At 49.8% G+C, this 15,022-nt stretch overlaps 1 protein-coding gene across 1 annotated transcript in view; it reads right to left on the minus strand.

The window, feature by feature from the left end:
• ABTB2 (ankyrin repeat and BTB domain containing 2) overlaps positions 1-15,022 on the minus strand; it is a 130,877-nt gene that overhangs the window by 39,001 nt on the left and 76,854 nt on the right. The window contains exons 4-5 of the mRNA XM_044681848.1: positions 11,734-11,880; positions 3,807-4,020 (exon numbers count right to left, since the gene is read on the minus strand). Of these exons, the coding sequence (XP_044537783.1) occupies positions 3,807-4,020; positions 11,734-11,880 (361 nt within the window). The remainder of the gene's footprint in view (positions 1-3,806; positions 4,021-11,733; positions 11,881-15,022) is intronic.

Raw genomic sequence — 15,022 nt, forward strand, 5'->3', positions numbered from 1 at the left:
CTTCCTTCCTTCCTTTTTCTTTCCTTCTTTTTTCTTCCTTCCTTTCTCTCTTTCTTCCTTTTTCTCTCTCTCTCTCTTTCTTTTTCTTCCTTCCTTCCTTTCTCTCCTTTCCTTCCTTCCTTCTTTCTTTTCTTCCTTCCCTCCTTCCTTTCTCTCTCTCTTCTTTCCTTCCTTCCTTTTTTTTTTTTTCAGTTCATGGATACATGGGATGGTTCCTTGGGGAGGGAAGAAAGAAGAATATTTGGAAACAGAGGACACATCCTCTATGAAGTGAAGGAAATCAATGCTTTGTTCCCGGAAATGGTGGGGTCACTGAGAGTACTGACTAAGACAGTGACGGGCAAACTTTTTAAAGAGGGGCTGAAGGAAAGGAAATGCTCCTCTGTCAGTCTGTTTCTAAGGCAACTCTTTTTAGGTTTGATTGTATCGTATCCTACTCATTGTATTCGTCAGATTAGGAATAATGTTGAGCAGCCGATAGAACATTTCAGGGGGCTGCATCTGGCCCGCAGGCCATAGTTTGCCCATCACTGCCCTACTAGGGAATCGCCTTTCCTTTCTCTTCTCCTTGACCCAGAGTCAGCGGGTTCTGGTTTAAACTGGATCCTGTAACTCCCTCCTACTGGAAAATTCCCAGATCCACCCACCCTCGTGTCTGACTGTGGGAGCTCCCCTACAGGGATGACATTTATAAGATATCATTTCAATTTTGAAAAATAGGGACTGCTAGGGAGCAGAGTTGAAAGAGTGCCAGGCCTGGAATCAGGAGGACTTGAGTTCAAATTTGGCCATTGATATTTCCTAACTGTGTGACCTTGAGCAAGTCACTTACCCCAATGGCCTAGTCTTGCTACTCTTCTGTCTTAGAATGGATACGAAGTCAGAAAGGGTTTTAAAAAAATAAAAATAATTGCTGAAAGGGTTAAAATTCCTCCTTGGACTCGTTTCTTTCATGAGCCTCCCCTCTAGTCTCCCTTCTGAGGGCTCTAAGGGCTCTGAATCAGGGATCCAATCCATCCCTGCGAGGCCTGGCCAGAGTGAGCATTGCAGGGAAGTTGGGGCCTGGCTGGCACCGTGCCAACCCCCGTGCCTGCAGGCAAGCCTGCGCCTCTCCCATGGCTTCCTAGTTCGGCTCCTGCCCCCCAGCTCCCCGTTTCACTCCAGGGGTCACCGGCCTGTAGGGCAGGGCCGTGGCCACGTGTGGTCCTGCCTGGTGCTTGTCGGGGCTCTCGAAGAGAAGCTGGCACCCAGCTGGCATTGTGTGTGGGTGATGGGAAGAGCCGCGCACTCTCCACTTTCCCAGGCTCGTGTCATGGCGGGCAGCGCCCAGGTGGAGCTGGCGTGCCCGAGGGGAGGTGGCCCCCTGGAGCCACCCGCTTTCTCCTGGCTCCTGTGGCGGTCACTCCTGGCTAACTGTCTGCCACAGGCCCAGAGAGGGGCACGAGCAGGCCTGGGAGGAAGCTCAGCACCGGCTTGCTTCAGTCCCCTCCATCGGCCACAGGGCGGGTCTAGACCCGGATGGACGCAGCCCCCTTGAGCCAGTGTTCTAGAAGCGGGCGAGCTGCGGCTGGAGAGTCGCCCCGCTTTCTGCAGAAGCTGCAGGGAAAGCACTCGGCCAACCGGCCGTCACGGAGGCTGGCCAGGCCGGGCAGAGGCAGGTGCTCGGGGAAAGAGGGTGCCGGTAAAAGCAGAAAGTCCAAAGCCGGGTCAGGCCTCGGCGTCTTCTCCCCCTCCCCGGAGACGGACTCGGCACGCGCACCTCCGTGTGGTACACGCGAGCTTTGGGGTCCCAGTGGGTGATGGGGGGCTCCTCAAAACAGGAAATGGCCGGCCGGAGTTTCGGGTGCAGCATCCGTGCCGACAGTTATTCAGGCTGTTACTTAGTCCAGACGGGCTCAGGGGGTGGCTGGAGGGGGACGAGGGGGGCAGAGAACAAAGCAGACGCCCCTACGTGGAAAGACTCAGCGGCCAGACGTCTGATCGCTGGAACCACAGCGCGGGGTCCCCGGGGTGACCGAACCCTTCTAAGGCGAAGGCACTGGGGAGCCCGGAGGGGGCGGCGCCGCATCATCTCTCATCCCAGGCCCTCTCGGCTTGGGGCTCCTTCCTCCCACTGAGCCGAGGAATCCTTCCATTTTCTCTCCATGGCCAGGAAAGCTGCCTCTTGGCCATGGCTTAAGTCTTTCGGCAATATGGAGCCCCGCTCAGCTCTCTGACTGGGGCCTGGAGAACGAGCCACCCTCTAAAAAGCAGTCTTCTTTACTATACCGAGAGATTTGAACCCAGGGCTCTCGACTTCTGGTGCTTTATCCACTGACCCAAGACACAGGTTCTTTTTAAACCCTTTCCTTCTGCCTTGGTATCAATTCAAAGACAGAAGGGTAAGGGGAGGGCAATTAGGTTAAGTGACTGGCTTAGGGTCACACAGATAGGAAGAATTTGAGGCCAAATTTGAACTCAGGTCCTCTTGGCTTTGGCCCTCTATCTATTGACCCAAGAGACAGTTCTTAATTTGAGATTCCAAATCCGTAGATTCGAAAGGGATCTATGGATTAGATTTTGGGGGTGCAGTCTGTGAACTACCTTGGATGAAATGACAATTTTCTTTTCACTAGCTGCTAAAGTAGTGATTCCCAAAGAGGGTGCCACCGCCCCCTGGTGGGTGCTGCAGCAATCCAGGAAGGCGGTGATGGCCACAGGGCCATTGCTATTAAAATAAAAAAAAATTAATTTCCAGGGATGCTAAGTAATATTTTTCTGGAAAGGGGGCGGTAGGCTAAAAAAGTTTGGGAACCACTGCAAAGGAAATTGAGCACTTTCTCTAATTATTAGATGATTATTAGATTAGATTATTAGATAATTATTAGACATACTTATTAGATGATCTCTATGGTTCTTTCTAACTAGAAGTCCTCTGATTTTATTTTATTAAAAATAAACAAACCTTACCTTCTATATTAGAATCAATATTAAGTATCTGTTCCAAGACAGAAAAGAGATAAAGGTTAGGTAATTGGGGCTAATGACTTGCCCAAGATCACAGAGCTCAGAAGTGTCTGATGTCAAATTTGAACCCAGGACCTCCCCTCTCTAGGCCTCGCTCTAGTCCTCTAGCTGTCCCAATTCTCTGATTTTAGGATGCAGTCTAAATCAAAGTAGCAGCTTCACTTTTGCTGCTAGAAGTACCTTCAACATCACTTCCCCTTCTGGGCTGGACGTTGTCCCCCAGCAAGCAGGTCCTGATCATATCAATTAGAGATTAATGGGATTGGGGTGGGATATATACCAGGGGAAAGACTTTGCTAATAGAAAGAGTTTTGATTGTTTGACTTTTCCATGTGTCCATCTAGCTCGTAAGGCCTGTAGCAGGCTCATCTTCGTATGGTTGTGAAATGGAAAAAACTGAGGATTGGAAGAGAGCTGGGTTCTAGTCCTGATTTTGCCACTAACCCAGGAGCAACGATGGTTCGCTCTGTGTCTGTTTTTTCTTTTTCTTTTAAATGATATCATTTCCAAGTCCCTTCCAGCTGTAGCATTCTATGATTTGGGACCCTAAATGAAGCCCATTCTGGAAATTTAGCTACACATCCTGGCTGGGCCCTGCGCCATCTTGGGCTGCCAGCTGAAGCCCCTGCCTGAGCTCACATACGCTTTGTGGTAAGGCACTGGCACCAAGCCCCAGTGCCCCCGGAGGCTCTGGCCTCTTACCCAATCCCGTCTGCCAACAAGCATGTCATTGAGTGCCATGTGTAGGACCCTCCCACCCTATGCCTCCCCCAGCACCCATTCTTCGCCAGCTCCCCTACCGTTCATTGTTCAGGGTCATTCTTGGTGGGTCCAGGTTGGGATTCTCCATGGACTCCATCTGTGGGCAGCGCAGGAAATAGTAGAGAGTGTGGAGGGCATCAGGAGACCAAGTGATGGGCTGCTGCGGCTGGCGGGCCTGGCGGGCTGGACTGGTGCCTGGGCACAGAGGATGGTGGCATTGCATGTGATGCATAGCTCGGGAGACCAAATCACCTGCACACAATTGGGGGAGGGGGGACCAGAAAGAGAGGAGAAAGGAGAAACAGAGTCTGAGTTTTCATTCCACAGGCTTCATTTCAGCTTTAGGGAAAGATTCTTGGGTTGCTGTGAGAACGGGATTCCTTCTAGCCCTAATTATTATTTACTCCCAGAGCTAAGGGGCGAGGGTGAAACTGCCATCCAGACACACAACACCAATTAGGTCGGCCTTTCACTTTTGGTCTTGACTTAACAGCTGAATTAGACACTTGGCAGGGCCAGAGGTCTCCTAGGGAGCTTATGCTAATATGGTTTCTTTTTCATCATCCTTCTCCCTCCCTGCCCTGGCAGGCGTGGTTTCCCCATCTCTTTTGGCTAAGGAAATCCATTACTGCCTCTTCTCTATTTTTTTTTTTTTTTTTGCTAAGTCCCAACTGCCCACTGGTTTAGGTCTCAGGCCACCAACAGAGGACCTATCAGATCTTCATGGTGGACAGAGGCCACTGTCTCTATATCTGGGAAATGGGTGCCTTTGGCAATTTAGCTCAGTAGAAGTGTCACCAAATTTGGAGATTAGAGCTTGGCTTCAAATCCTGGTTCTATAATTTATTTTACCTCTGTGACTTTGGCTGAGTAGGGCAATTTCCCTTGGTCTCAGTTTATTTCCCTCCCTCCCTCCCTCCCTCCCTCCTTCCCTTCCTTCCTTCTCTTTACTCTTCTCTTCTCTCCTCTCCTTTTGTCTCTCTCTGTCTCTGTCCCTGTCTGTCTCTGTCTCTCTGTCTCTCTGTCTCTCTGTCTCTCAAAACCCCTTACCTTGCCTTAACATCAATACTATCGGTTCTAAGGCAGAAGAGTGATACAGGGATTAAATGTCTTGCCTGGGGTCATACAACTAGGATGTGTCTGAGGCTAGATTTGAACTCAAGTTCTCCTGTCTCCAAGCCTGGATTGCCATCCACTGAATCATCTGGCTGCCCCAGGTTTCATTTTTCTTTATCTTTAAAATGAGGCAGTAGGATTAGATTGGCCTCTGAGGGCCTTCCTTTCTGACTCTAGATCTATGAGCCTTATTCTGTTTCTTACTACCCAAGTGACCTTGGACAAAGTGTCACAATTTTTTCCTTGGGTTGGACTGAGTGATCTCTAAATCCTGTCACATGTGCCCCCGGTAGGCTCTCAAACCCTTAGATTCCCATGATCGGTGTTGATTATCAACATCCCCCTCTCCCCAGCTCTCCCCAAGCTCAGTACAGGAAATCTCCCTTCATTGTATATAGTGTGACAATGCTGAGAAAGGATGGGACCAAAATAGCTCTGGGCACCTGCAAGCACCTCAGCTCTGGGAAGGCTGGGAGTGGGAGGTGGCAGCCCTTCTGTGATCCGGATGGCCTTATCTCTGACCTCTCTAGTTCAGCAGAATTGAGTAGATTCTTCAGTTTTGCTCCAGAACTACAGGCCTAAGAAGGCCTGAGGTAGAGAACAGAGAAGTGATACAAATCAGCTGTGCCCTAGACTTCTGAACATAAGGAACATCAGAGATTCTTATCAGGGTTGGGGCCGGGGTAGGTTTAGTCCTGGATTCTGTCCCTGAAATGCCATCGGATCACAGCTTTAAAGCTCCAAGAGCCACCTAGCCCAACCCCTTTCACTTTCCAGATGAAGAAACCAAGGCAGGTGAAGAAATCAGGCCAAGTGATGTGTCTTGTCCAAGGCCACACGAGGAATAAATAAGTAGCTGATCCAGCATTCAAACTTAGCTAAATCTTGGTTTAACTCATTTATTTGAGCCTGAAATTTAGCTCCTGGTAGAATCAATTCACTTTTAAAAAAACAAAAAACAAAAAACTCTTACCTTTAGTCTTAGAATCAATACTGTGTATTAGTTCCAAGGCAGAAGAGTGGTAAGAGCTGGGCAATGGGGGTGAAGTGACTTGCCCAGGGTCACACAGCTAGGAAGTGTCTGAGGCCAAATTTGAACCCAGGACCTCCCATCTCTAAATCTAGCTCTCGGTACACTATTTCATTCTTAAATATCACATCTCTGGATGAGGAAGGTATATTCATTGTTCTAGTAAGGCAAAGTTCCTGCTCTTGAGTTTTGCTGGATGCAGGGGATGATTAATGAAGACGCCCAAAAGAGCCCATCTCCAATTCCCCTCCATAACCATCTCGACCCCCAACCAATGCTCCAGTCTCCTTCTGGCGACTCATTTCCTTCAGTCCCAGCAGAGAGTATCTGGGGAACTAGATTCCCCAATTCCCCCCACCCCATGCCCGAGTTGGCCCAGGGCGAGGGGAAAGGTAACCTGGCAAAGAGTGAGGGGAGGAAGCCGCCTTCCTCAGAGGCCCGGGTACAAACGTTCGCTTGTGTTCCAGGAGAACCCAAGAAGTGTTAAAAGAAACATTTAAGGGGGGGGAACCCCCTCTCAAATGAAAGCAGGTTACAAAGTTAATGAGAAAACCACCCAGCTCTGGGCCAGGGGTGACCCTCATTAGCACACGGCCCACAAAGCTTGAGCAGATCATCCCAGCAGCAGCAGGCCCCCTCCCATCCCCAACACTTTTCTTCTTTAAAAAAAAAAAAAAATCTTGAAAACCACTCTGGGGAAACGCAAAGAATTCTGGTAGGTCCAAGCCCCAGAGTATCCCTCAAATGACACTTCTCTCCTTTCTCGTTTGCTGTGAGCGTCTCCGTCTGGAAGCTGGGGCAGAAAGAGCACCGGTGGTTAAGCAGCAAGGCCTGGCCCTGCCCTCCGGCCTCCCAGGGCCCAGGCCACTTGTTTCATCAGCCTCCTGGCCAGGCCACTTGCCTCAGCCTTTCCCCTCTGGGTGGCTCTCTCGGCTGTAATAAGTTGAAACCTGCTCCCGTTTCTCCCAGCCCAAATGTCCTAACTCTTGGCAGGGCCACAGGAAGGAAAAAGCCAATAGCATCGAATCAAAACTGTGTCGAAATGGTATTTCAAAGGCCTAACAAAAGGGAATTAAAAAAAGAATTGTTATAAGTCTTTGGCAGCCTCCAGGCAGAATGTAGAGGACGGCGCAGCAGCTTCCAAGGTCTCCCTAAAGTCACTTTTCTCTTTCCTGGGCCTCAGTCTCCTGGTCTGTAAAAATAAACCGGCTCCTCTGGAGGACCCTTCTACCTCTAAAGGACGATCCGAGGAAAGGTGGTGGAAGGGTCAGCTCCAAGGGTGGAGCCCTGCTAACACCTCGGAATGGATGGGAAGAAGCCCAGGCCTGGGCCGTCTCCCTCCTTTCAAATAAGGACGCACACGTTCTCCTTCCAGCGCTGACTGGTTCCCCCCAAAGCCGGCGTCTTCTGGACTGTCTGTCTGCTTGGAATCCGAGACCGGAGGGGCTTGGAAGTACGCTTCGCTCCACACGTTTCTTCTTGTCTGAGGCTTTTTCTCCTCTTCCCATTCGCTAGATTTAGAGATGGGAGGTCCTGGGTTCCAATCTGGCCTCAGACACTTCCTAGCTGGGTGACCCTGGGCAAGTCACTTCACCCCCATCGCCCAGGTCCCCTTGGCTTCTTCTTGGACTGCCCCAAGGGTGTGATGGAAGCAGATCACAGCTAACATTTCTTTAGTGCCTACTATGGGCCAGACACCATATTTATAAGTGCTTTATGACTTCTCATCCAATCCTCACAACCACCTTGGGAGAGAGGTGCTCTTTTCATCCCCATTTTACAAATGAGGAAACTAAGGCAGATAGAGATTAGGTGACTTGTCCAGGGTCACACAGAGAGTAAGGATCTGAGGGCAGAATTGAACTCGGGTCTTCCTGACTCCACGTCCAGGGCTTTATCCACGGCACCATCCAGCTACCCTAAAGGATTCAGGACTTGCAGCTCATCCGGCCTCACTCTTACCTTTTCGAGAGGAGAGAGCTGAGGACCGAGACGGGAAACAATTTGCTTAGGGCTGCACAGCTAGTTAGAAAGGGCAATAATCATAATAAAAATGATGACGGAGGGCAGCTGGGGAATTCCTGGGTTCAAATCTGACCTCGGACACTTCCAGGGAAATCATTTAACTCCTGTTGGCTCTTCTGCCTTGGAAGCAGTACACAATATTGATTCTAAGAGAGAAGGTGAGGGTTTAAAAAAAAAAAAAAAAGATGATGTAAAGGCTAATAATGATAACAAAATAGCTGTTATTAATTAATTCATTAATTGATTTTTTTTTTATGGCTGTTATTTAGAGAGAGCCTCAGTGTTGGCAAGGCGCAGAGCTGGGATCCAAAGCCTTGGACGTGCCTCGGAAGCCAGAGCTCCTTCCACTACAGCCACCCACGTTTTCTCAAGGTGAAAGCCAGGAAGAGGCAGCAAGGGACGGAAGAAGGGGGGAGGCCGCCTTCTTCCCTTCCCCCTCTCCCCACCAATGAACCATCAAAGGGGGGACGATCGGGTCCTCCAGGTTTCATGTCAGTCGTTTCAAATCTCTTGGTGGAGCGGCAGATAAGAGGAGCTCCCGGGCAGAGTTAGCGCCGCCGCCTCGTGTCTCCTGCCCGCGAGGGAGAAGTAGTTCTTTTCTTCCCTTTTTCTCTCTTCCCCGCCCCCTCTCCATCCCGCCAAGTTTTCCCAGGTGGGGAGGGGCGAAGAACAAAGGGAAGCTTTCCCAGCTTGCTGCAGGCGCCGGGCCGTAGAGACCGATACTTCCCAACCTGCCTGGCAGGCTCGGTAAGGTGCGGACGTCCATTCATTAGAACGTCAGACTTCCTGGGCTTTTGGGGCACCCGCCGGGAGGGAAGGAAGGCCAAGTATGGCGGCCTCGCTCGCTTCTTTGTCTCTCGGAGGCGGCTCTGGTCCAGGCGCAGCGCCCCGTCCTCCTTGCTGGGGCCCGCGGAGGGCCGGAGGGAGCAGGCTTCGGGCAGGGAGGAAGGAGGGCTGCTCCCAGGGAACGCAGGACCTCGGAGGACCTTCTCTGGGCCCGGCGTGAGTCAGGATGGGAAAGTGCTTACGGGGTGCCAAGCACCGTGCCGAGTGCCAGAGACGGAAAGGAGGCCGTCAGGAGAGCTGCTCCCCCTCTGGAGAAGCCTCCACTCTCGCGGGAGGGTCCCGACACAACTGGGGCTCAGATGACTGCAGAGGGAAGCGCCAGGGACGTATTTGGGGGGGACAGCAGGGCAGCTGGCGAGGCCTCGAGGACCTCAGAGAGGAACGGAAGGGTCAGAGGAGGATGGCATCCGGGCGGCAGGGGGCATCCCGGGCCTCTTGGGAACTGGGCAGTGGGCTCAGGAAGGGAAAAGGCCCCCGATTCCCCTCGGCTGCAGCAGGTGGCAGCTGTCTGTCTTCTGGCCGGCCATCGGAGAAAGACTGTGTTGAGCTGGCGGCAGCTTACACGTGCCCAGAGGAGCTGCTGGCACCGCAGGCGGGCAGACGCCGGGCCTTCCTGAAAGACGAGTGGCCCAAGTGGCCAGGAGGAAGTGACGGATGGGGCGAGGACATCCACACCATTGGGAGGGCCAGTGGAGGCCGGCTTCTCCCTCCCTTCCCGTGCATGCTGCACTGGACCATGTTTGATCCAGCCCAGATCAAAGTGACCCAAAGAACGCCAGTGCCTCGAGCACAGCAGCCTTCACGAGGCTGGACTGGCCAGGTGTATTTCTCTTCCTTTTAAAAAACCTTTACCTTCCACCTTAGCATTGATACCAAGTATTGGTTCCAAGGTAGAAGAGAGGAAAGGAGGGGCAGCTGGGTAGCTCAGTGGAGTGAGAGTCAGGCCTAGAGACAGGAGGTCCTAGGTTCAAATCTGGCCTCAGCCACTTCCCAGCTGTGTGACCCTGGGCAAGTCACTTGACCCCCATTGCCTACCCTTACCACTCTTCCACCTATAAGTCAATACACAGAAGTTAAAGGTTTAAAATTAAAAAAAAAAGAAGAAGAAGAAGAAGAAGAGAGGAAAGGGCTGGGTAATTGGGGTTAAATGACTTGCCCAGGGTCACACAGATAGGAAATGTCTGAAGCCAGATTTGAACCCAGGACCTCCTATCTCCAGGCCTGAGCCACCTTATATGTATTTTCTTTTTTTTCTTTTCACCCTTATTTTCCGTCTTAGAATCAATACTGTTTACCGGTTCCAAGGTAGAAGAGAGGAAAGGGCTAGGCCATGGGGATCAAGTGACTTGCTCAGGGTGACACAGCTAGGATTTGAACCCAATCCACTGAACCACTTAGCTGCCCCCAATAAACATGTATTCAGTGCCTACTCTGTTCCAGGCACTGTGCTAAGCCCCAGAGATACAAAAAGAGGCTAAAGATAGTTCTTGCCCTTCGTGAGCTCCTAGTCTAATAGGGGAGACAGCAAGCAAACGACCGCATAGAAACGAGTGTGCTCAGCTGTCTGTTGAGACGTCTAGCCTTGGAAGGACCCCCGGAACGTGCAGGATCACTATTGCTGCTACTCCTGAGTGCTGCCAGATGGGAAGGACAAGTGCCCCGTGGCACTCGGTTCAGATAGGTAACACCTGGGCCCTTGTGGCACCATTATTGGGTAAATATTTGTTGTGGGCAAAGGCCAAGATGAAGCGGGGCAGCTGGGTGGCTCAGTGGATAGACTCCGGCCTGGAGACGGAAGATCCTGTGTTCAAATGTGGCCTCAGAAACTTCCTAACTGTGTGACCCTGGGCAAGTCACTGAACCCCCATTGCCTAGCCTTTACCACTCTTCTGCCTTAGAAGGTAAGGGTTTAAAAAGAAAAAAAAGGTCAAAGTGAAGAGAAATTCTTACTTTGGATCCCATCATAAGAGACGCCATAACCTGCTGGATCCTATTCTTCCCCTTCTTTATCACAGGCAGGGCTTTCTCAGTGGGGAGAGTGGATTTTTGCTCTAGACCTGCCTGTAGTTTATTGTATATGATCTTTAGACAGAGAGAGAGAGAGAGAGAGAGAGAGAGAGAGACAGACAGACAGACAGACAGACAGACAGAGACAGACACAGACAGACACAGACAGAGAGAGACAGAGATATTGAGAGGCAGAGACAGAAAGAGGCAGAGAGACAGAAGGAGACAGAGAGACAGAAGGAGACAGAGAGATTGAGAGAGACAAAGATAGACAGAGACAGAGAGACAGAGAGATTGAGAGACAGAGAGATAGAGAGATTGAGAGACAGAGTCAGAGAGATAGAGACAGAGAAACAGAAAGAGAAAGAGAGACAGAAAGAGACACACACAGAGAGAGACAGAGACAGAGAGAGAGACAGACAGAAAGAGAGAAGCACTGAAGGATTATGAAGTCTATTATTCACAGAAAAAAGGCCAGGAATCCATCACCAGCTAGATCAGCAGCCTGGCTTGATGGAGAGGGAAATGGCAAGGTCCTACCTCAATGCCGCTTGGTTTATTGTTTCTTTTTGCCCTCAGAACACCCCCCCCCCCACTACCTCCCCAATCCTCAGTTGCTCTAATGATATCACTGGGGTGAATTCGGTAGAGACGGGGGAGGCCATTTATGCCCAGCTATTACTCAAGTAAGCGAGAGAAGGACGGGCAAGAGCTCTGCGGGGGAGGAGGGGAGCTCCTGGGTTTCACTGTCCTCCACATCTCCACTGTCTTGGATTTGCTACTGGAATGGTGATGACTCTGTGGAAAATATTCCTTAGGCCATGAGGAAGTAAAGGAGGAGGAAGAGGAAGAGAAAACCATCTTCCAGTTCCTGCCTCCGTCTCCCACTGCTGTGCCATCCCCGCTCTCAAGCCATGCCCAAGAAGAAAAGAGAAACTCACTCAGTTCAGAGATGCTCCCAACGCAGGTGGCCAGCAAGGACTGCTCCAGTGTCCGGAGCTCCAGCTGGGCGTAGGCATCGGCTCGCTCATCGTTGCCCAGGGAGCCGTCGTTGTAAGGGCTGAAGTAGGCAGGCAGGGAGAGCACGCCTGGAGAGGAAATGAAGTGGGATGGTTACAGCCTGTGGAGGGGCAGACAAGGAAAGGGGAGCCAAGAACCCGAGGTAGAGCGCCTCAGTGCCTGGGGAGACTTCCACGGGTAATGAGGAATTCAATACACCCCTTGATAGATTCTCCTTTTATGCTGTATCCAACAAAAAGTCATCCAGTCTCCACTTGAAATCCTCCAGTGACAGGAAGCTCACTACTTCCCAAGGCTGCCCATTCTAGGTTGGCATGCCACGGCCCCTTCAGATGGGCTACTTTTCAGTTTCCAAGCATTATTCCTAACTCTGCCCTGAGGTGATAAGCGGAGCAAGTCTAACGCTTCTTCTGCATGACAGCTCTTTAAACGTCTGAAGACAATGATCAGGTCTGCCCCATCTTCCTCATTCATTCATTCATTCATTCATTCATTCATTCATTCATTCGTTCATTCATGCCAACAAACGTTTATTCATGCTTACTATGGGCCAGACACGAGGCTAGGCACTAGTGACACTCAGACAAAATCATGGTTCTCATCTTCAAAGAATTTATGGTCTAATGGGGGAAGAGAGGGGAGAGAGAGAACAAACATGGATTAAGTCCCTACTATGTGCCAGATGCTGTGCTAAGTGTTGTATACAGATTTTCTCATTTGTATCCTTGGTATCCAGGAGACCCCTTAACATATTGGCATTTGATGAATGTTTGCTGATGAGTTAACAGCCTATTATATCTCCAAGACCTAACATAGTGCCTAGCACACAGTAGGTGCTTAATAAGTGTTTATGGAAGTGAATGAGGCCCTAAAGCATGGGGCTGATACACTTAACCAACTCTGACAATCATGAGACTATATCTATATCTATATCTACATCTATATCTATATATACACATACACACACATTAATTAATTAAATTAAAAATTACCTTTTGTCTGTCTAAGACAGAAGAATAGTGAGGATTAGGTAATTGGACAAACAGGTTTAAGTGACTCGCTCAGGATAATATAGCTAGAAAGTGTCGGAGGCCACAGTTGAATCCAAGCCTGCCCACCTTCAGGCCTGGCACTCCCACCATCTGCCCCTTGAATATATTTTTCTACAGACTTCTTGTCTGCCCATAAAACTATGCTACAAGCTCACTGCAAGTAGAGATGGTTTCATTCTTTGTCCTCGTATCCTCAGCAGCTGGCACAGTGACTGGCACAGAGTTGGGGCTCGATAAATACTTGTTGACTGACCAATTGGTAATCACAGAGCAATGAGTCAAAGGAAACAAAGCCCCCTCTTTGGGACCATGCAGAGAATTGGAACACTTCCACTTTGGCGATGCACGTAAAGCAGATACTAGCTTCCACTCTAGAACCCCCCAAAGGGCCATTTCCCTGGATGTCTGCAGAATTTCCTACCCCTTCTCCTCTCCTCTCCACGCCAGGAAGGGAGAATATCAACACTACTTTAAAAGGCAGGGATATTAGGCTTTGGAAAAGGCCACTGGGCATTTCTCCTTTTCACCTGGATGACGCAGAGGCGTCCGCATTGATTCTCCAGCACCATCCATCCTCAAGCTGCCAGGGTGGTGTCTTGGGAAGTGAGGAAAGTATAACCTAGATCAGTGATTCCCAAAGTGGGCACCACCGCCCCCTGCTGGGTGCTGCAAGAATCCAGGCGAGCGGTGATGGCCACACGTGCATTTATCTTTCCTATTAATTGCTATTAAAATTAAAAAAAATTAAAATCCAGAGGCGCTAAGTAATATTTCTTCTGGAAAGGGGGCCGGAGGCCAAAAAAGTTTGAGAACCACTGATCTAGACTAAAATGACCAGTCGATGCTTAAAAGCTTGGGCTATATAGAACTCTAGAATGGAGACTCCAAAACTTTTAGTATCTTCCTTCTCAGTACAATCCATGCCACTCTTGCCTCAACTCTTCTGCCCAAAGGTGCTAGAAGGTACATCATTATTTTAAAAATTCACAACAATTATTTTTAAAATCCAGATCATCCTTCAAGAGAGTGAGAGGCTTCCTGGAAGACTGCCAAGATGGATTTGGCAATATCTGGACTGGGACAAAACCTCAGAGACCTCTGAATACCATCAAGGACATCCAGAATTCACTTGAAACACTAGAGAATCCATGCATCTGAATTATGCATTCTAAAGTTAAAAAAAAAACAAAACTCTTACCTTTTATCTCAGAATCAGCACTAAGCATTGGTTCTAAGGCAGATGATCCGTAAGGGCTAGGCAATTGGATTTAAGTGACTTGCCCAGGGTCACACAGCTAGTAAATGTTGTAAGGCTGATTTAAACCCAGGACCTGGCTCTCTCTCCACTGACCCATCTGGCTGCCTTGCATTCTAAACATTTGTATGGACCACGGCTTTAACAAATACCTAAGTCTCCATGTCTAATCTCATATTCTGACTCAATGGGGACCTTAGGGTCCTTCCCTAGATCTACTGAAATAACCACATCTTCATCCTTCTGCTATCTCCTACCAAAGAGTTGCCTTCCTAAGTAGCCCCTGGTAGAACTTTTGTTTCCCCAGCTTTGAAGGTTTGGTGGAAGTGCAGCCTCAATCCTGCCCTGCTCTTGGACTAGCTCTCTCAGCTGTTCGTGGTTTGCTCCACGGTAGTTCTGCTGTTGTACACCGGCCCAAGCCTGTCTTGCTTGGGCCAGCAACTGGGTATCACGCGATACCTCTCCAGTCCCTTTGCTAGAAACAGATCCGTCCACATCCTGCTCCAACTTGGCCAAGAATTGCATCATGTACTTCCTAGAAGTCTCTTTCACTTAGAGAAGGGTTAGATCTGGTCCCCTAGGAGTTTTGGGCTCTACATGGTTGTTCCCTAAAAGAGAAGCCCTTGAAATCCAACGAGGATAATTTGGAAGTAGAAAAGGAACAAAACCAAAAGAAAGAAACGCATGAAAAACTCCAACCCCCAGCAAACCCATGCTTAGCCCAACCAGATTGGAAGCAGTTCTTCCACACCTCTAAGCTGTTTCATGCAGACCCTGTCACCATCTCTTTTCTGTGTAATCCTGAACAACAACCCTGGTGAAATGTGGATAAAATTTACAGCCTCCAGGGCTGGGGAATGGGGAATTCAGCTGATTTGTCAAAGGACTCAACCAGAGAGGACA

This window comes from Gracilinanus agilis, chromosome 6, assembly GCF_016433145.1.
Source record: "Gracilinanus agilis isolate LMUSP501 chromosome 6, AgileGrace, whole genome shotgun sequence".
Taxonomy (NCBI): domain Eukaryota; kingdom Metazoa; phylum Chordata; class Mammalia; order Didelphimorphia; family Didelphidae; genus Gracilinanus; species Gracilinanus agilis.